General features: G+C 45.9%; 1 protein-coding gene across 1 annotated transcript; it reads right to left on the bottom strand.

Moving 5' to 3' along the window:
• Window positions 1-12,852, bottom strand: LOC146609096 (uncharacterized). Its single transcript, XM_085346927.1, has 6 exons — window positions 12,792-12,852; window positions 12,327-12,584; window positions 11,139-11,390; window positions 639-737; window positions 321-416; window positions 1-38 (listed from the first exon to the last, which is right to left on the bottom strand). The coding sequence occupies exons 1-6, from the start codon at window positions 12,850-12,852 to the stop codon at window positions 1-3; spliced, it is 804 nt and encodes a 267-aa protein (XP_085203053.1).
• Between the last annotated feature and the right edge of the window lie 7,951 nt (window positions 12,853-20,803).

The following is a 20,803-nucleotide window of genomic DNA, read 5'->3' on the forward strand; positions in this document are numbered from 1 at the left end:
TCAGAATCTGCTGCTGTCTCGCTTCTGTATCTGTCGAGCTGCAAAACACACAAAATAAACATGGATATGATGGATGGTTATAAATCATACAACTGCTTAAAGTCTGTTTCACTCTATAATTTACAAACTGAACATCATGTTGAAACTCTTAAGACTAAAAGGATCATTTTCTCAGAGACTTTTATGCAGTTGGACTTCTATTTGTAAACCTGCAAATGTGCAGCTGCACAAACATCTGCACTAAAGCTGAATCATGTTAAACTTCAATGAGTCTGAAAACAGTGATGATGAGAGCACAGAGGCTCTTTGAGCTCATCCACCTTTCCTCCGGGTAACAGCAGTGATGCTGATCATGATGATTAAGTAGAGCAGTCCAATCAGTGTGCGGACAGTCATGTGCCACAGGTGATCAGCAGCTGGAGGACAAAGAAACATCTGGAATCAGAGCCTCATCCACCACCAGCTACAGTCACTGATCACTCAGTTATTCAGCTGTATGGGAACAAAACTGAACACTTGATTATTCTGGTACGTTTGTCCTGAAACAAACACACTGGGTAACACTCAGAAATTAATATTTTGTCTAAATACTGGTCACAATAATGCAAAAGTCGTTCTTTGAATAACTGCTTTCATACCTAAGATTTCCTCAGGTGCTGCTGCCGCTGTTGCTGCAGTTCTTGTTGTCAGTGAAGTGGTCGTTGTTTTTGGTGGTGGTGTTCGCGTTGTTTTCCTGTCTGTGTTTAACATTTGAAAGATATAAAAGACAGAAAATGTACTTTAGAATAGTAACTTTACATAAAAAAGATTTTTTTAAAACATAACAGAACCCCATGAGTGTTGGTAATCAGCCCAGGACTCTTCTTTTCCAACTAATATTGGTCAGTTTTTGCTGGCCTCTGCAATTCGTCCTCTCAACCCACTGGCTCCAAAACCTTTCCCAGTATCCGCTCACGTTCGCCAACAAAGCATTGTCAGTAAATATATAGATCTAGCACAGCTCATTCTTCCACCACTCAACCAGCCCACTCCACCCATCATGCGCAGTCCGGCCCCATCTCAGGCAAAACAGCTCACTCCACTCGAGTTTTCTTTTGCATTTTCACTATACAGAGACATCTTCTGCACTACTTTCCCTTCCCAAAGACAAGTTCTCAATACCTACTTGACCATAATACTCGATCTCGCCCTACACTTCAGCAGCACCAGCTTTTACTAGTACCACATCCAGTTCACTTCTCAAGCAGCTGCTTGCCTACAACAGTTTGATCAGGACACATTCTGGGGCAGGAACTCTACTGTCGCTGTCCGATCTTCACTCTCCTGCAAGATATGCAGTGCTCCGTCACATCCTGCTTCCGTTTGTAGCATTCCAGCCCAAAGCAACTGACAGCCCATAAGCCACACATCCACTCTTACCTGCTTGGGTCCAGCCTCTAAACCAGAAATTTCCAAACCCACAGCATCCATTCCTAGCATGCCTTTGCCACAAGGTACAGACTGAAAGGGCGACCCATCGTGAACCTAGGAGGCCGCACCATTTGCAATAATTCCAACTCCAGAAACTGATTCCAGTTGCCTCATGTCTTAGTGCTGCTATCTTCACTCCTGCTCTTTTTGCGGAAGCGGCCATTCCTGCCCAGCATGCCCCCACAACCCCCCCAAACAATGACCAGTTTTATCTGTTTTGACACCTATACATATTCGCGCTTTAAAAGAAGCCTTAAAAAAAAAATCACCCTTACCCAGACTTGGTGAACTTTTTAGTAAAATGTTTTTAAGGTTTCCACCCAGGGATTGTTACCCAGCCATCAGGTCTCTTGTACCTGTAAAAACCTCCAGTCAGCTCTCGAAGACCCAGACGCCATTGAAAGCCTGCTCGCCAAAGAAGTTAGGAGGGTTTAATGAGTGGACCCTTTCCTAAACTGCCTGTTCCCCTTTTTCGCATCGCTACCAGAAAATATTCAGGCAGAAAGCGCATCATCATCATAAATGTATCTGCACCTCATGGGAGTCATGTTTTTAAATTAGAGATGTCATTCCCTGGAAACACCTGGAGAAACACAGCTGACACAAATGAACCTGACGCCACCAGGGAAGCAAAACTGAACACATTGAACATGGAAACAAGACTTTCAAAATAAAACAGGAAAACATAGAGAGACGTAGACATGACAACCACACTTGACATTACAACAATGGTTTGTATCATATCTATCTAATAGACTCCAGTTTGTTCATGTAAATGGAGAGTCCTCTACACACACTGAGGTTAATTATGGAGTTCCACAGGGTTCAGTGCTAGGATCAATTCTGTTTACATTATACATGCTTCCCTTAGGCAGCATCATTAGAAGACATAGCATACATTTACACTGCTATGCAGATGACACCCAGCTCTATCTGTCCATGAAGCCAGTTAACACACACCAATGAGTTAAACTGCAGGAATGTCTTAAAGACATAAAGACCTGGATGGCCGCTAACTTTCTGCTTCTTAATTCAGATCAAACTGAGGTTATTGTACTCGTCCCTGAAAAGCTTAGAAATATGGTTGTGAAATGCACCACACACACACACACACACACACACACACTTCTTTATAGCGAGATGCCACGTTTATTTCTAGTTTTTGTTTGGTGTGACAGTCCAGTCTCAGCTCTTCCCAGCCTCCTTCCCGCTCCTCTCCCGTCTCACAAAAAAGGGAAGAAACCGTCATCAGACCAAAAACCACCAGCTGTGTTCTCACCTGCCTCTCCAGCACCGCCCCGTTGAGCTCACTGCACCACTCCTCCCCTGCAGCTGAGCCAGGGACATACACCCCCACCGCCCGACTGAGGCCAGGGAGCCGTCTGGCCGAACCTACTTTCGTGGACAGGATGCGATAGCTGCCGTCTTCTCCACCTGTGGACGCACCTGCCTGCCCCCAAGTGGTGCCCCAGATACTGTAGCTGTGGTTGGAGAAGGGTGTTTTTTCCTTGGATTGGCAGACAAGGGAATCTGCCAGTAACCCTTGGTTAAATCCAGTGTCGTGAAAAAACGGGCTGTGCCCAACCGGTCCAGGAGCTCGTCGACCCGGGGCATGGGATAAGCATCAAAGCATGACCCTTCATTCACCTTGCGATAGTCAACACAGAACCGTATAGACCCATCCTTCTTCACCACAAGAACTATGGGGCTACAGCAGGCGCTGTGCGACTCTTCTATCACTCCCATTTTCAGCATTTCAGCCAATTCCCTCTGAACAATTTGCCGGTTATGCTCAGGAAGCCTGTAGGGCTGTGAACGCACCGTCACGCCAGGCTGTGTTTCAAAATGATGCTCAATGAGAGACCTTCGGCCGGGCAGGGGGGAGAACACGTCTGCAAAATGCTGCTGTAAGGCGTCAACATCCGCTTTCTGGGCCTGTGTGAGATGGTCATCACAAGGGAGGGAGGCGGGGATGATAGAATTTGGCCCCTCCGGCCCCAACTCCTCTCTCTCCTTAACCAGGCTTACCAGAGAAGCGTTTTCAGGCTCTCTTCACGCTTTAAGGAGATTGAGGTGATAAATCTGCGGCGCTCTTCCCCTGTCTGACCTCATAGTCAATGTCCCCAATTCGCCGTGTGACCACAAAGTGTCCTTGCCACTTTGCAAGCAACTTTGAGCTGGAAGAAGGGAGTAATACAAGCACTGTCTCCTGGTGAAAATTGCCTGAGTCTAGCCCCTCTGTCATACAGGCGTTGCTGACGCTGCTGAGCCTGGAGCAAATTCTCCCGTGACAACCTCCCCAAAGTGTGGCGTTTCGCTCTCAGGTCCAGCACGTACTGAATCTCATTCTTGGCGAGGCCCGGACCGTCCTCCCAGCTTTCTTTAATCAGGTCGAGCACCCCACGCGGCTTCCTGCCGAACAGCAGTTCAAAGGGAGAAAATCCCGTGGAGGCCTGGGGCACCTCCAGCACTGCAAATAACAGAGGGTCTAGCCAGCGATCCCAATTCCGTTCATCCTCGTTAATGAACTTACGAATCATGGACTTTAAAGTCTTGTTCAACCGCTACACCAGCCCGTCCATATGAGGGTGGTGGACGCTGGTTAATGCCCAGTAATTCGTACAGTTCCCGCAGTGTGCGAGACATGAACGATGTGCCCTGATCTCTTTCGGGATTCCGACTCGGGACCTGAAACAGTGCCTGCGCCACACTCTTTGCAGAGATGTTGCGCAGCGCCACTGCTTCCGGGTATCGCGCTGCATAATCCACCAGGACTAACAGAAAGCGATAGCCGCGTGCACTCTGGTGAAACACCCCGATGAGGTCTGTGCCAATGCGCTCAAACGGGACCTCCATGAGTGGGAGCGGGTGCAAAGGCACTTTTGGTATGAACGGCTGATTAACAAGCTGGCAGGACGCGCACCAACGGCTCACATCCGGATGTCCGGCCAATAAAATCAGGCCGTTATTCACTCCAGAGTTTTTTCATATCCTATATGCCCTGCCATGGGGTTATAATGAGCCGCCTGGAAAATCATTGCCCCTCCATGAACTGCTCCAGCACCGACTTCTCCACCAGCAGCGTCTCCCCCTCTGACGATCCCGGCTGCAGCCACCACACCGCCGCGTCGTGTAGTTTCCGGGCCCAAGCAAACGGCCGATCCTCCCCGGCGAATATCCTCAGGGGCAAGATCCATCCTGTCCAACACCGCCCGGCTCATGTCCTCGAAGTTGCTCCTCGAGGAGCTCAGACGGCGGCCCTGAGTCTGCCGCCGTCTGAGCCTCCCCCGACAGCAGAGGAAGCAAACGTGGAGCCCACTAAACCTGCGGCCACTTCCAAGGTGGCCGCAGGTTTAGTGGGCCACCTTGGAAGTGGTTTAGCTCCAATCAGCCGCTCCAGAACCTGGGTCTGCCGGTCCGCCTGCTCCTTCAGCTTTGATCACGCTGGAGCGCCGCCTGGTCTTGGCTCATCTTCGCCATCTCTGCTGGCATTTGCGCCAGGAACTGCAAAGGCTGGGCAGCATGTGGGTCTGACATTCCCACCAGACAAGGTTTCGGCACAACTTGTGAAATGCACTTCACACACACACACAGTTCTTTATAGCGAGATGCCACGTTTATTTTTAGTTTTTGTTTGTTGTGACAGTCCACAGTCTGGACAGCTCCGGTCTCAGCTGTTCCCAGCCTCCTTCCCACTCCGTCTCACTAAAAAAGGGAACGCCACCAGCTGTTTCCTCTCCAGCACCGCCCCGTTGATCTCACTGCACCACTCCTCCCCTGCAGCCGAGCCCGGGACCACACCTCCGCCACAGTGGTATCTAAGCAGATTCTTACTCTGGATGGCATTACCTCGGCCTCCAGTAACGCTGTGAGGAACCTTGGAGTCATTTTTGACCAGGACATGTCCTTCAACGCACATATTAAACAAATATGTAAGACTGCTTTCTTCCATTTGTGCAACATCTCTAAAGTTAGAAATATCCTGTCTCAGAGTGACGCTGAAAAACTAGTTCGTGCATTTATTACTTCCAGGCTGGACGACTGTAATTCATTATTATCAGGATGTCCTAAAAACTCCCTGAAAAGCCTTCAGCTAATCCAAAATGCTGCAGCAAGAGTCCTGACAGGGACTAGAAAGAGAGAGCAGATTTCTCCTGTTTTGGCTTCCTGTTAAATCCAGAATTCAAAATCCTGCTCCTCACATACAAGGTCTTAAATAATCAGGCCCCATCTTATCTTAATGACCTTGTAGTACCATATCACCCTATTAGAGCACTTCGCTCTCGCTCTGCAGGCCTACTTGTTGTTCCTAGAGTATTTAAAAGTAGAATGGGAGGCAGAGCCTTCAGTTTTCAGGCCCCTCTTCTGTGGAACCAGCTTCCAGTTTGGATTCAGGAGACAGACACTATCTCTACTTTCAAGATTAGGCTTCAAACTTTCCTTCAAACTAGAATAATACTCGACTTAACCATAACCAAATAATAACACCAGAACTTTGTGTTAATTGAATCTAACATTAGAAAATACAAAATACTCAAAACGCTGGTTTACGTGAACAGTCGAACTCGGTTTGTTCTGTGTCCAGTCCTCATTGGGGTCTATGCTGACTGGCTTACTGTACAGATGTGAGGTGATTCAGTCTCAACATGTAACTCTACACGACTTACAGTAGAGAGCAATGAAGTGAAAATCTACCTTTGTAACAGCGCTTTCTAAAGTGCATCACGTCATGAAGAGGACAGTTATTCACATCCTCTCTGGGACATGTCAACAGAAAACGATTCTAATATTACGTGTGGGTTTAAGATTCAAAAACAGAAAAAGGGAAGTGAAAGTTTGACGTTACCTGACGGGATCACCCTCAGCTCTGCGGCCGTTTCGTTATTGCACAGGTATGTTCCAGAGTCTGAGACAGCAGCTTCACGAATGTGCAGTGACTTATCCACGAATGCATGGTAATGTTCTCCTGGATCATCGTGTCTCATTACACCGTCATTAAAAACTGTAAGTATGATAACTTTCCTCCCTTCTGTCTCTCTGCTCCAGGTCACGTTGCCCTGAGGGCGAGGACAGGGCAGAGTGATGGGCTGCTGCTCCTCAGCTTCTCTATAGATTAAATCTGTGAAACATAATCTATGAAAATATCTAACAATACCAAATTATCTGTTTACACATGAAAGGCGGAGTGTTAGAAGCCTGTACCTGCAGAGACATCAGAGCCCAGAATAAAAGCACAAAGACAGCAAATGTTCACCCACATCCTGATGCACTGAAATAACTGCAACAGCTGACCCAGGCTTCTGTTTCTGCTGAGAACAGGAACTGTGTGGTTTACAGGAACTGTGTGGTTTACACGCACATCTTCTGCACATCTCAGAGTCTTTTTATAGGAAATGAATATTAATGTTTCCTGTTAATATTTCCTCAGGATTTGTTGTTGACTACCGACAACAACAAAACTGTGTCTGTACTGGAAAGTGAAAATTACTTTTCTGTGAACAAACACACTACGCCACAGCTACAGTGGGGCAAAAAAGCATTTAGTCAGCCACCAATTGTGCAAGTTCTCCCACTTCAAAAGATGAGAGAGTTCTTCCATCACAGGTATGCGTCAACTATGAGACATTAATTTTATGACTTTAGACTTGACTTGAAAAAATGTTCTAAGACTTGTGACTTGACTTGGACTTTTACACCAATGACCTGGGACTTGAACCGGTTTACTTGAAAAGACTTGATATTTCACCCCAAATCTAAAATTTAACACACACATTATATAGAAAGTGTGCATCATTAATTCAATTCATTCATTCGTTTATTCCAACCACACTCCGTACGTATGTGTGTGTGAGCTGTAGCACAGCCAATCAAATTAACCAGATTTCTTTTTTAAGAAGAAAAAAAACGCTCAAAAATGTTATTTTTTCCAGGTACATAAACTATGAAGTAGTCAACAAAAAACCGAAACGCAATATGCAAAACATGCAAGCAGAGAATCACAGACAGAGATGGAGCAACTTCCAGCAGTTGGAGTTGCATAAAGAACGGTAGGCGGTGCTTCATGACTTCATCTAACTGGCAAATGTTGTCCAGGCTACGTTGGTGATGCAGTTTTTTTAATGTGTATGATATTTTTGTCATGCGATTTTAAAGCCGGTCCTACAAGCGCATCCAAGAATAACATGCAGCTTATCTCAGAACTGTCGGTGAAAATTATTCTTGGAGCTAGGTTTAATTGAGCTGCATTTTAAAGAGGTGCAATTTCACAATTTGTGTATATTTTCTAAGTTCACTATTTTGTCATGTGTTGAGAAAAACAGATTTAAAAATCACACGGTCTAATATTTACATTTAGCATAACTGCAACATGCTTTTCTTTTTTTTTTTTTAAGACTTGAAATTCAAAGTTTCAGACTTGTGACTTTACTCGGACTTTTACAGTGACTTGAGACTCGACTCTGACTTGAGGATAAAGACTTGAGACTTGACTTGAGACTTGCAAAACAATGACTTGGTCCCACCTCTGCACTGTTGCCCCACAGCCTGATGTTCCCACCATGCTTCACAGCAGGTATGCTGTTCTTTGGATGCAACTCAGCATTCTTTCTCCTCCAAACACAACAATTAGACTTTTTAGCAAAAAGATCTATTTTGGCTTCATCTGAACATATGACATTCTCTCAGTCCTCTTCTGGATCCAAATGCTTTCTAGCAAACTTCAGACGGGCCTGGGCGTGCACCAGCTTAATCAGAGCGACACGTCTGGCACTGCAGGATTTGAGTCCCTGGCGGCTTCGTTAGCCTTTGTTACTTTGGTCCCAGCTCTCTGCAGGTCATTCGCTCGCGCCCCCCGTGTGGTTCTGGGATCTTTGCTCACCGTTCATGTGATCGACCCCACGGGGTGAGAGCTTCCATGGAGCCCCAGGTCGACGGAGATTATCACTGGTCTTGCTCCCACAGTTGATTTCTTCACACCAAGCTGCTTGCCTATTGCAGATTCAGTCTTCCCAGCCCGCTGCAGATCTACAATTTTGTTTCTGGTGTCCTTTGACAGCTCTTTGGTCTTGGACATAGTGGAGTTTGGAGTGTGACTGTTTGAGGTTGTGGACATGTGTCTTTTATCCTGATAACGAGCAAAAACAGGTGCTATTAATACAGGTAACAAGAGGAGGACAGAGGAGCCTCTTACAGAAGAAGTTACAGGTCTGTGAGAGCCAGAAATCTTGCTTGTTTGTAGGCGACCAAATACTTATTTTCCACCATAATTTGCAAATAAATTCTTTAAAAATGAAAATTTTTTACTCATTTTGTCTCTCATATCCTGGAACACCACCAAGTCATTGGTTCAGGTATGTGGATGACACCTGGGTGACAATCAAATCTCAGGACGTTCCACATTTCACGGATCACATTAACTCAGTGGACCGACACATCAGATTCACCAGGGAGGATATGAACAGGGGCAGGTTAGCCTTCTTAGACTGTGAGATTTCCATCAGTAATGGGGGACATCTACAAGCTGACGTGTACCGTAAACCTACACATACGGATCAGTATCTAAGGTTTGACTCTCATCATCCACTGGAGCTCAAACTGGGCGTCATCAGGACGCAACACAGAGCGAACACCATCCCTACTGACACAGCAGCCAGGGAGGCAGAAGAACATCAAGAAGGCCCTGAGTAAATGTGGTTATCCCAGCTGGACTTTTGTCAAAGCTGGGAAGGCTCCTAAAGAAAGCTCCAGCTGATCCAGGAGAGAAGGACAACCACATGTTAATGATCCAGGCACTGACCTCACAGCCCATGGTTCATTCAGTTGTGCTAGTTTCCGTTATTATGCAAATGTCCTGTTTATAAATTTTTATCATCATCCAGGTGACTTCTTCAGCCTCGGCTGAAGAAGTCACCTGGATGATGATCAAATGTTTCTCCCACTGACAACACAACGTCCAGATGAACAGAATCAACTTTTTGGGATAGAGTGCTCCCAGCTTTCTGTCGAATGGCCTTTATTGCTTGGAGAATCGAGGAGAGCATCCGGCAGGCTCTACGGGATGATAATAATAATGCATTGGATTTATATAGCGCTTTTCAAGGCACCCAAAGCGCTTTACAATGCCACTATTCATTCACACACACATTCACACACTGGTGGAGGCAGCTACGGTTGTAGCCACAGCTGCCCTGGGGCAGACTGACAGAAGCCAGGCTGCCATATCGCACCATCGGCCCCTCTGGCCAACACCAGTAGGCGGTAGGTGAAGTGTCTTGCCCAAGGACACAACGACCAGGACAGAGAGCCCGGGGATCGAACCGGCGACCTTCCGGTTACAGATGCGCTCCCCTAACCCTGACCTCCTCCAACCTCCAGATCGCCGTTTTGTTCCCACGTTCGGACTCACATATCTAAATTCTCCTGTCACCACAGAGCAGGTTGAACCATCGCCTTACCGAAGCGCCACTTCTGGTGGGAAACGTGCGCGGGAGTACGTCTCCGCCTGCGAGACCTGCACCAGGAGCAAAACCAGACTACTGCAGCCATTAGCCATACCTTCCTGCACTTGGTCACACATTTGTCTGGACTTCGTCACCAGTTTGCTCATCTCGGCAGGTAAATCCGTAATTCTCTCTGTAATTGATAGATTCTCCAAAGCCACTGACTTTATAGCCTTGGACAAACTCCCCACAGCTACTGAAACCGCTAAACTTTTGGTCGCTTTATCTTCAAGCGCCACAAGAGCTCAATCCGAGATCACCTCCAGCAGAGGACCCCAGTTCACATCACAGGGTTGGAAGTCATTTTGCTCTTTAGGGGACCAGGTCAGCCTCAGACCAACGGAAAGACTTCTTAGGTTCTTAGCTTTTGTGTTCTCATGTTTATCGCAGGTTTAGTTCAGTGTGTAGTCTGTCTCTCTGTGTCGTGTCTGCGTCTTTGTTTAGTGGTTTCCTGTTTTATTGTGAAAGTCTGTCTTATGTTAGTGTGTGCAGCTTTGCTCCCCCTGTCTCGTTAGTCCAACCCCTCCCAGCTGTGTCTCCCTCCTGTGTCGCGTCGTACCATCAGATTATGCCTGTGACAGTATTCAGTGTTCACTTCATGTTTTGTTTCCGTGCCAGCAATAAAGCTGAGGTTTGGAGTTGTATTCAGGGTCCTCCTCTCCCTCCGCCTGCACACAGAGCCCTGACAGATCAGATGCTCTCCTGAGAGAAACTGGGAGACGAGCGGGGATAAATCATGAACTCAAAAGCTATATAATAATTCAAAAACACAAAACACTGGGTCACCGACCCAGGACCGTGACACGTTCCTTCATACTTGACCCTCCTCTCATTTCAGATTTTTTCAGGTCACATCGCAGGTTGGAGGCTGCTCCTGCCGCATGGCTGCTGCATGGCTGCTGCATGGCTGCCAGCTTGGCCATCTGGCCAAGCAGAGTTGCACTTTTTAAATGTCTTTTATTTTCCAGCTGCCCTCCTTCTGTGTCACACACAGGTATCTCAGGTCCCAGCAACATGATTGGATAATTAGGTCACGTGTGTGAGTAAACCTCCCCTGACACCACACCCTGAATCCATTGCTCCACCCCTCCCAGGCAGCTGAGCCACAAACCACACCCCGCCCCAAGGTCACTACCATGAGATATTTTATATTCACTGTCTTATTCTCACCGCTGTCAGATTTCTCCTCTTTGATCACTTTTAGATAAGCAGCTGGTTTTCCATCACAGTGGTACAGTCCGGAGTCAGCAAGCTGAACATCTGGAATAATCAACATCTGGCCCACAGTGGAAGCATGAGGGCAGACTATCTGTTGTTTTCCAGCAAAACTTCTGCTCCACGATGGACTTCCTGATCTTCGACCAGCATGAGGGCATCTCAGGGTGACGTTCCTCCCCCCCACAACAGCGAGTCTCATTGTTCCTGTGCACAGTAAACATGAACATTACGGGGTCAGCACCTGTCTAAGGTTCACACACATGCATTCGGTCTGTCTTCTGACTTTCATTCTCCTCTCCAGGCTCTCCTCCACCTCTCCAGGCTCTCACTGCAGATCACAGTGTCGTCTGCAAACATCAGAGTCCACAGAGACTCCGGCCTGACCTCATCTGTCAGTCTTTCCATCACTGCAAACAGGAAGGAGCTAAAAGCCGATCCCTGATGTAATCCCACCTGCACCTTCACACCCGTCTCTCTGCTCTTATACATGAGTTGCACCACCCTCACTTCTCTGCCACTCCTGTCTTCCATCTTCAGTGCACCTCTCTAAACAAAATGAAATGTTCTCGAGAGACAGAGAAACATGGTCACATGACCTCACATATTCAGACCTGAGTTCAGGGTCATAAGCCTGGGCTGATGTAACGGTCAGAGAGGCAAAGCGTTTCTAGTCTGTGCTGTTTCAGATGCTTTTTGTGGCAGACACGCAGCTACACTGGGGCCATGCGGCACATGTTACCTGCTCACCAGCAGAGCCACACCAGTGAGCCAACGTTCATTATGCAAATTTAGATGTACCGGAAATTTACATAACGATGCAACGTCATAAGGGTTTCTTTTGAAAAGCAGGCTTTCCTAATTATAAACTACTACTATAACAATAATTCTCGGTATGTGGAGAAGACATCGTGTCATTTCTTAACCATTTATCAGTTTTTGTAGTTGCACCAGTGCAGCCAGTTTTGGCCCAGCAGGTGATGTCAGCGGGGAAGCTAAGCTAACCTCTGACCCACACTGACTGCTCAGATGTGAGCAACATCTGACTCAGAGACTGTTATGACCTCAGCACTGAGAAAATATCCACATCATGTTGGGAAAAACCCAACTGAAGACTGAAAAATCGAATAAGTTTGCTGTCACCTGACGGGATCACTGTGAGCGCCACAGCAGCTTTATCGTCACAGAAGTAGGTTCCCGAGTGCGAGACAGCAGCTCTGTAAATGTAGAGCGACAGGTCGTCGTATGCAGTGTACTGCTTGGTGATGTCATCGTGTCTTATTAAACGTCCGCCATCGGCTGTCAGGATCTCCTCTCTGCTCCACGTCACTCTGCGCTCCTCGGAGAGAGGACACCTCAGAACAACGGAGCGCTCTTCTTCAGCCACTTCATGCATCAAACCTGCAAAACACAATATCATAAAAATACAAGTGAACATTTGGCTGCAGCTGGATTAAGATTAAATCTTTACTGAGGTTTTTTAAATTAAATCAGCTGCACCACACACCACTGACACAGGCTTCAATATGCAAACTTATCATTAAGGTGTAAAGAACAAGTTTAAACATTTAGGTCAACATGTTCAGAATGAATGTAAACGGTTCTTACCTGCAGTGACTTTACAGCTCAGGAAAAAGGCAAAAAGACAGCAGCAGATGTTTGCTGCCATCCTGATACAGACAGAAAAGATTTAAACTCTGACTTCATCTTTTCTTCATGAGAAGATTATCAGGAGTTATTTAGGAACGGCCTTAACACCTCTCACTGTCTTTTAATAGTGTTTCCTGTTTTGTGCGCATGAACGTGTGCAAATACAGTGTTGGTGCTAAAGGCGTTCGGGGAAGTGTGACTTCTGAAACACAAAGAGGATTTAAAGAAACCTGCATCAGAAACTGGCTGATGGCAGCAGAGACCCAGGAGCAGAGTGGGACAGGGCGCTGATGACCGGTCGGGCGGAGACGCAAATGGACCAGACGGTGTGGAAACCTCTGGTGAGACAGAGCTAGCTGCAGCTGTGCAGGACACGCAGCGTGCTCAGGACGCTTCTCAAGCACAGGGAGCGACGTGGAGTTTGTGGCCGGCTGGATACGCTCGCTCGAGCTCCCAGCTGATGCAGGAGGCTGAGACAGCTCGCAGCCTCCCCCATGTTACATAGTTAATGTTGGATTGCAGTCGGCACAGTCAGAGGACATATCTTACACATCGTGTTTAGACATTAAACTAAACATTACCCTCTGAACAATGTCCTGCTTCTCCTCAGTTACTTCATAGATTAAATCTTACAAACACATTTAAACACAAAAGACAAAATGCAGTGAGCCCAGTGAGTGTCTGGTAGTAGGAACTCAAGCGCAGAGCCGTAGGCGTCTCCAAAAAACAGTTTATTCACAGCACCAGTGCACGATATATACAGTGGAGGGGAAGCTCTCTCACACTCGCTCACGTCTTCTTGCCCAAACTCACACACGTTCACACGACTGGGGGGTCACAGGTACGGAAAGTCTGTCGCAGAAGAGAGGGAAGTCACACACGAATCACAGGTTCACCAGCGCTGGGAGAAACACTAACGTCTGTAGTACAACCACCCAGCGACGAGAGGATCTGTGTTCCAGCCTCAAATAGTGCTCCAGGTGATGACCGCTGATTGTTGACAGGTGTGTGGGCCAAGGGCGGAGCCCACAGTGAGCTCCGCCCAGGCAGAGAGAGAGAGAACCAAACAACACATGTAGCCCTGTGGGGCCGGCCGGGCGCGGAGACCATGACAGTGAGAGCCTATAACAACACAGCAGGAGATGTTCACTGTCACCATCGTTCTGTACTCAGATTAGCATCTGAGCTAATACTTTGGGCTGAGAGCAGGAACTCTGTGGTTATGTGTGGGTTTGCCCACACGTAACCACAGACAAAGAGGTGCTTTATATACAAGGTCAAAAAAACTGTACTGAGTCCATCCACAACTCAGCTAAACTAAAGTTCGTGGATGGTTTTGTTTCTTATGTAATATCTCAAAGAGCAGCTCTGCTAACTCAAACTGACTCATGTGTTATTTTTACTTTAAGCTGAAAACAGGAACTGTGCGGTCGTGTTTGCAGGTCCTCAGCACACCACAGTGTCTTTTTAGACGCATACAGAAGATGTGTGAACTGCCATCAGACACATGCAGTGTGACGTTTCCTCCGTCTAGTCTGCGCAAGTAAAGAATACAACAGAATTCAAATGTCTGCAACAGCAGAAGACAAAGAGAGGACTCCTCAGCTGTGTGGCACATCGATCATGCAGGTGCACTGAAACCTGCTCCTCACATACAAGATATTGAATATTCAGGCCCATCTTATCTTAATGACCTTGTAGTACCATATCAGCACTTTGCTCTCAAAACATATAGCTGTAGGCGGCTGGGCGATTCCCATGATGCACTGGGAGTTTATTGTTCAGTCACTATGTATTTATAGACCTCTCTGCATTAGTTATTTTTAATCTGTGGCAGTCTTCACAGCGTGTCTTTGTCCTGTCTTCCTCCTCTCGGCCCCAGATGGTTTCTCTGTATTAGTGTAGTCTTTATCTTACCATACAGAGCATGCTGAGGTGCCTGCTCTTGTGATTTGTTGCTATAATGAAATTGAATAGAATTTGTCTAACAGCAGGAAAGCAGCACAGCATGGCTGTGAAAGCAGGGTTACGTCTATGAGACAGCACCGTAATATTTTGCCACTAAAATCAATAATTATTGTAACAAATAATTGGAATCAAATATTGATGAAAATAATTGTGATAATTAATTTGGTCATAGTGATGAAGTCCAAATTACAAGGCTGCCGGTCCAGACGGTGTAGCTGAATGTGAAAAGGAAGCACGGCATCATCAACACCTGTCTGAGTCACACATGCCCACTCAGCCCTCGTGGAAGAAGTGTCGAAAAGGTGGAGCTGAAAAGCTGAGAGAGGAAAGCATGAACAGAAACTAAAAATGCAGCTGCTGCATCGTGAACATTAGTACCACCAACAACTAACCAACCAGCCTCAGGGTGCTGGACTTGGGGTGAAACCCTCCATGCATGGTCAAGAGCTTCCTGGACTTGATGTCAGTGGCTTCTATCTCCTTCTTTGGGCAGCTTATTATCCCAGCAGGGTACCTGATCTGTGAAAACAGAGGGGAGAGCAGTTTGTGAAGTCTTTCCCTTGAGTAATGTAACGTGTGTACAATGTTATACTGAATTAGGCAGTGACGGGAATTAATAAAAAGCCAAAACTCTTCCGATAGGGAAATCCCAAATTCCTTTTGGATGAATGAGTTGAAGGTGCACTCATCTCCTGTAGTGCGTCATAGAATAATGAGATTCTCTGTTCGGACCCCGGCTATCACTAAGGCTTCTATCCAAGGTGTCGGACGACGTGTGCAGATATTATTCCGTAGTTGAAGATATCTTAAAAGATGGCTGCGCTGTAGTCCAAATCTATCTATTAACTGTTGAAATGACATGAAGGCATCGTTTGAATACAAGCCTTTTAATTTACGAATTCCCAGTTCCTGCCACACGTTGAAAGCTCCGTCTGCACATGATGGAAGGAAAGAGTGGTTAGCTGTAACATACTCATCGATAGTGGTGGTATGGATCTCTGGTTATAGTTATAGTGTGCACTTGTCAAGGGAGTAGAAGTAATATTCCACCAACACAGTAAGGAAGGCAGTCCTGCAGACCGTGGGGGAGTAACGCTGTATCATCAAGTAAGAGGGAACTTATTCTTAAATTTGATGCCCAGTAATAATGCAGGCAGTGCAAGTCCTCCAAGGCCTTTACAAAGATGTTCTTTCTTTATTCTATGCGTTTTCCAGTTCCATATAAACGACATAATAATGGCATCCAACTTTTTGAAGAAAGATTTGGGCAAAAAAATCGGGATATTTCGGACCAAGTACAGATATTGCGGGAGAAAGACCTTACTGAGTAGCTCACTCTTCCTACAAATGAGATAGGGAGCGTCCTCCAAAACTGGATGTTGTTTTCTAGCTTCTCCAGTAGAGGGAGACAGTTTTCTTTCACTAGTGAACTACATTTTCTTGTTATTGAGATGCCCAGATATGTAATTTTTTCACAAGTTATTTTAAATGGTAGAGATGTAAGCCACTCACTACTTTCAGATTTGATGGGCAATACTTCACTTTTCCCCCAGTTGATCCTGTAACCGGCGAAGGGGCCAAATCTTGTCCTATTGAAATTTCTCTAAGACAGCAAAGAGATAGGGCCACTCCACATGATCAAATGCCTTATGGGGCATGTAAGCTGAGTATAAGTAGATCCTGTTGCACCTTAGAGGAGTAAATTATATTAAATAGATGCCTTAGATTATTAAAGGAACTCCTATCTGGTATAAAGCCTGTTTGATCTGAATGTACCAGTTTATCTATCACCATACTGAGTCTACTCACTACACAGCAAAATCTCCAGTGTTAAATTAACACTGGAATATTTCTAACATTTTGAGTTATTTTCCAGTGTTAGAAAACCAGCACTGCTCAGTGTTAGCCATTGTTAATCTTCAAAACTGACTGGGTTACTTTTAAACATATAACACTGTCCAAAGTGTTAATTTAACACTGGAGGTTTTGCTGTGTAGTGTTGCAGCCAGGACTTTCTGATCCAAATTTAATAAAGAGATAGGTCTATATTATCCCACTTCCTCCAAGACTTTACCTTTTTTGGGGGAGTACAGTAATAACTGCTTCATTCAATGTTGGTGGTAAGGTGCCCACATTGTATGCATGGTTGTACAGTTTAAACAGATATGGAGCAAGTTTGATCTTAAACTGTTTGTAAACCCATCTGGGTCTGGACTCTTACCATTTTTAATACACCGATAGATTTAGTAATTTCTTTTGTTGTAATCTCGGCATGTAATCTTTATGTAATCATGTAATCTTTATGTAATCATGTAATCTTTAGTTGTAATGCCGAGATTTTTGTTTTTAATTCATGTCCTTATTTGCATACCATAGGTCAGAGCGGACACTGTGTCCTGTTGTGACAGCCTGTGGGCTGTAGCCTCGTTTTCTTATTGTTTCTGTGGCTGCTGTGGTCAATACAAATATGAAAGCATTAATTTATTTGATTATTGAATTTGTTTGTCTAGTTTCGTGCCCCCTGTCAGCAGAATGAACTTAAAAAGTAAAGTAAGTTGACTCAAACAACATCTACACAAACAACTCAAATCAAAAATGGACTCACTCTATTTGCAAAACAGTGAATGTAACACATGTAAAATTAACTGAGCTTCTAACATGTTTTTAACGCCTGTTGACTAAATGCAGCACAGCTCCAGAAACAGCAAAGACAAAGAAATGAGACGTGACGGGACAGGAACTGTTGAGCTGCAGGACGTTGAGAGGGCAGAGCAGCAAATACTTTACATGTAGGTCTGGATCACATGCTGAAGAATCTGTCGTCCCTCTGATGTTCAGACTGGCTGTTTGCTGTGTGACTGGATGACGATGAACTGATCCCAGTTCAGTCTGTACGGCTCTTGTTTCTGTGTGATGGAGGATCACAGGCCGCTTTCTGCTCCTCTGTCTCTCCTCTGTTTCTCTACCCGTCGAGCTGCAAGAGACAGAAATGAATATAAGATGTTGGATGATCACAAAGCAGAAAACCATCAAACATCTGCACTAAAGCTGAGTCATGTTAAACCTCAGTGAGTCTGAAAACAGTCATGATGAGAGCACAGAGGCTCTTTGAGCTCGTCCACCTTTCCTCCAGGTAACAGCAGTGATGCTGCTCATGATGATGAAGCAGAGCAGTCCAATCAGTGTGCGGACAGTCATGTGACACAGGTGATCAGCAGCTGGAGGACAAAGAAACATCTGGAATCAGAGCCTCATCCACCACACCAGGACTTGTCTGCTGGAGCTGTCAGTGGTTTAATTCTTGTCATACCTGCGTTTTCCTCTGCTGGTGGTGGCAGTTCTGTTGTTGTTACCATTGTTACCACTGTTGCTGTCCATTCAGTTGGTAAGAGTGGTGGAGCTGGAGGTGGAGGTGGTGGAGATGGACGTGGTGGAGGAGGGGCTGGTGGGGGTGGGGGCGGTTGGGGTGGTGGAGGTGCCTTTTTCCTTCCAGCTCCACAGTTTGTCAGGAGGCAGAAACAGCAGTTTGAGGTATCAAAGTGTTTTTGAATGGCCGTGGAACCAGGAGATAACAGCAGTCACAACATGAATTGTGTGATGTGCAACAAAAACATCTGGTATCACAACTGAATAGTAAAGTACACCCTCCCCCACTCGCCCCCAGCCATTCTTTGCACGTGTTCGTTTCTTTGTTTCCACGTCCTGTTTTATTTCGCTCGCTGCGCTTCTCTGCCACCTTGTGTATTTCCCTTTTTTGCCTCATGCTGAAGGATGTCTTATTTCCTAAAATGAATGAGGAGGAGCTACATCCAAGGATACATAGGTCTATCCTGTCAGAGATAAAGGAGGCATAACGCACAGCTGGAATATACAAACCACAACAAGGACTCTTTCCCCCTTCTCATTTTATAATTACACGTCCTCATTAAAAGAGCTTGATGTTACCTGATGGGATCACGGTCAGCTGTCCCCGAGTCTGAGACGGCAGCTCTCTGAATGTACAGGGACTTGTCTGCAAACACACTGTAATGTTTAAATCGCTCATCGTGTTTCGTGTTCCAGGAACCGTAAGCTGTAAGTACACCGACCCGCCTTCCAGCACTCTCTCTGCTCCACGTCACTTTGCCCCTTACAGAGCGACGGCAGCTCAGAATGACCTGCTGATTCTCCTGAACGGCTTCATGGATGAAACCTGCAAACACAGAATTCGTAACAAGACTCTGATCATTTACCTGCCCGATGCAGCGAGAGGACATAGAGTCCGCCAGTACAAACCAAGAGCTCACAGTTTAACACAGACCGTCATGAAAACAGTGAAACAAGGAGCAGATTAAACTGTTTGGTTTCAGTAAATGTGCAAAGTTCTTACCTTTAGTGACATTAGAGCCAAGAATGAAGACAAAAAGACTGCAGATGATGTTCACCTTCATGTCAGGATGGACATTATGATTCACCAAAGGCCGACAACAGGAACTCTGTGGTCACGTATGTAGGTCTCTGGTGTGAGCTCTTTTTATACATAGCATCTAAACCACAAGAAAACACAGTGTGCAGTGTTGGTGTGACACTAAAGGTGGACACACGTATGTACGATTGTTTCTGTTGGTGTCACAGATCTCGGGGTTGGACACTGTCCTGATTCTTTGACTGAGTCTGGTTTTCCAGCAATTAACTGAAGAAACGCAAAGATTTCTACTCAACAAAGTGAAACAGAAAACCAAGTCACGTGACTCTGCATCCAGGTGCTTATTATGAATCATAACCTTACCAACTTTAATCTCAGTGATCAACAGGACATACTCGTATAAGCTGCATGTGTAGAATCATTTTAGTCCAAGTAGAGTTTTGAAACCTTGTTCCACTATGGAAGCATCTACCACCATGTTTTCAGACTCTTAAATTTAGGATTCTTTGATTATAATAATAGTTACATCGTTTCTGCTGCACCAGATTTCATTCATCAACAAAATTACAGTGATGTGACTGTCAGTCATTTGCACGTTTAAAGGTTTCAATAGTCAGAGCTGTGAAATAGAGCGTACACGTTCATTTGCTCTCAGAAAACCACATGAGCTCACTCACCACAGACCTTCAGTGCACAGCACAGGTTAGACCGCTGGGTTAGTTTAGTGCGACAACAAAACCAGGTGCGTGTGTTTGGTCTGTGCTGTCACACTGACCTTGGTCCTGTGAAAGTCTCTGTGTTTTAGTCCCATTTTCACCTTGAAACAGTCCCTTACAGGAAAATCCAGGAACAGAAAAACATGTTTTTGAAATTCCTGTTTGTCTGCAGCAGATCACAGCACACCTGTGATCACCTGACATGTCTGCTCACACACCATTTTATTTTACAGCTGGAAACTTTTATTTATTTTTATTAACGCTCCGAGTGCGTCACTAGGAGGCGCTGTGCTCCACCTTCCACATAAAAGCCACAGCAGTACACCGGAAAGCAGCTGCAGCTCTCCGAGTTCCTCATTAAAACTTCCCCCTGCAGCGCGCAGCACCTGCGCCATCCTCAGGTGTGCTCCCAGTGATTAATAAAAACAAAACCCTCGTGAGGGGCTGCAAGCTGCCGCTTTCGCTTTGTCCCCACTCACGCTGCACTGTTATGTAACGACTCCCACGCTTCATCCCCAAAACTAAAAATGAGAGCCCCATGCCAGCCCCGCTAGCATCGTTTACTACCACGCGGATTGTTTTGTTTATGTGTGCACACCGGCTTCTTCTTAAATTCGTCCACAAACTGGACATAACGCAGAAATCATATCTCTCTGCCTGGATCCACGTGAGTTCACCAAAACTGTTTTTCTACTTCTAACCCGTGATTGGCTCCCCTTGCCTGTCAAACCCTGACATTCCTAGCGTTCACTGGCTTGTTACACATGTCAATCAAAATACGACCATTTGATTGGACCGAATCACCTTTAAAGCCCTTCCTCACTTGTTCTTCTCAACGATAGGCTCCCTGGCAACCCAATAGTAGTCTCTGAATTCTCCTA

This window comes from Diplotaxodon limnothrissa, linkage group LG22 (assembly GCF_057381915.1).
Source record: "Diplotaxodon limnothrissa isolate DT_005_m linkage group LG22, D_limnothrissa_male_GT1.1, whole genome shotgun sequence".
Lineage (NCBI taxonomy): Eukaryota > Metazoa > Chordata > Actinopteri > Cichliformes > Cichlidae > Diplotaxodon > Diplotaxodon limnothrissa.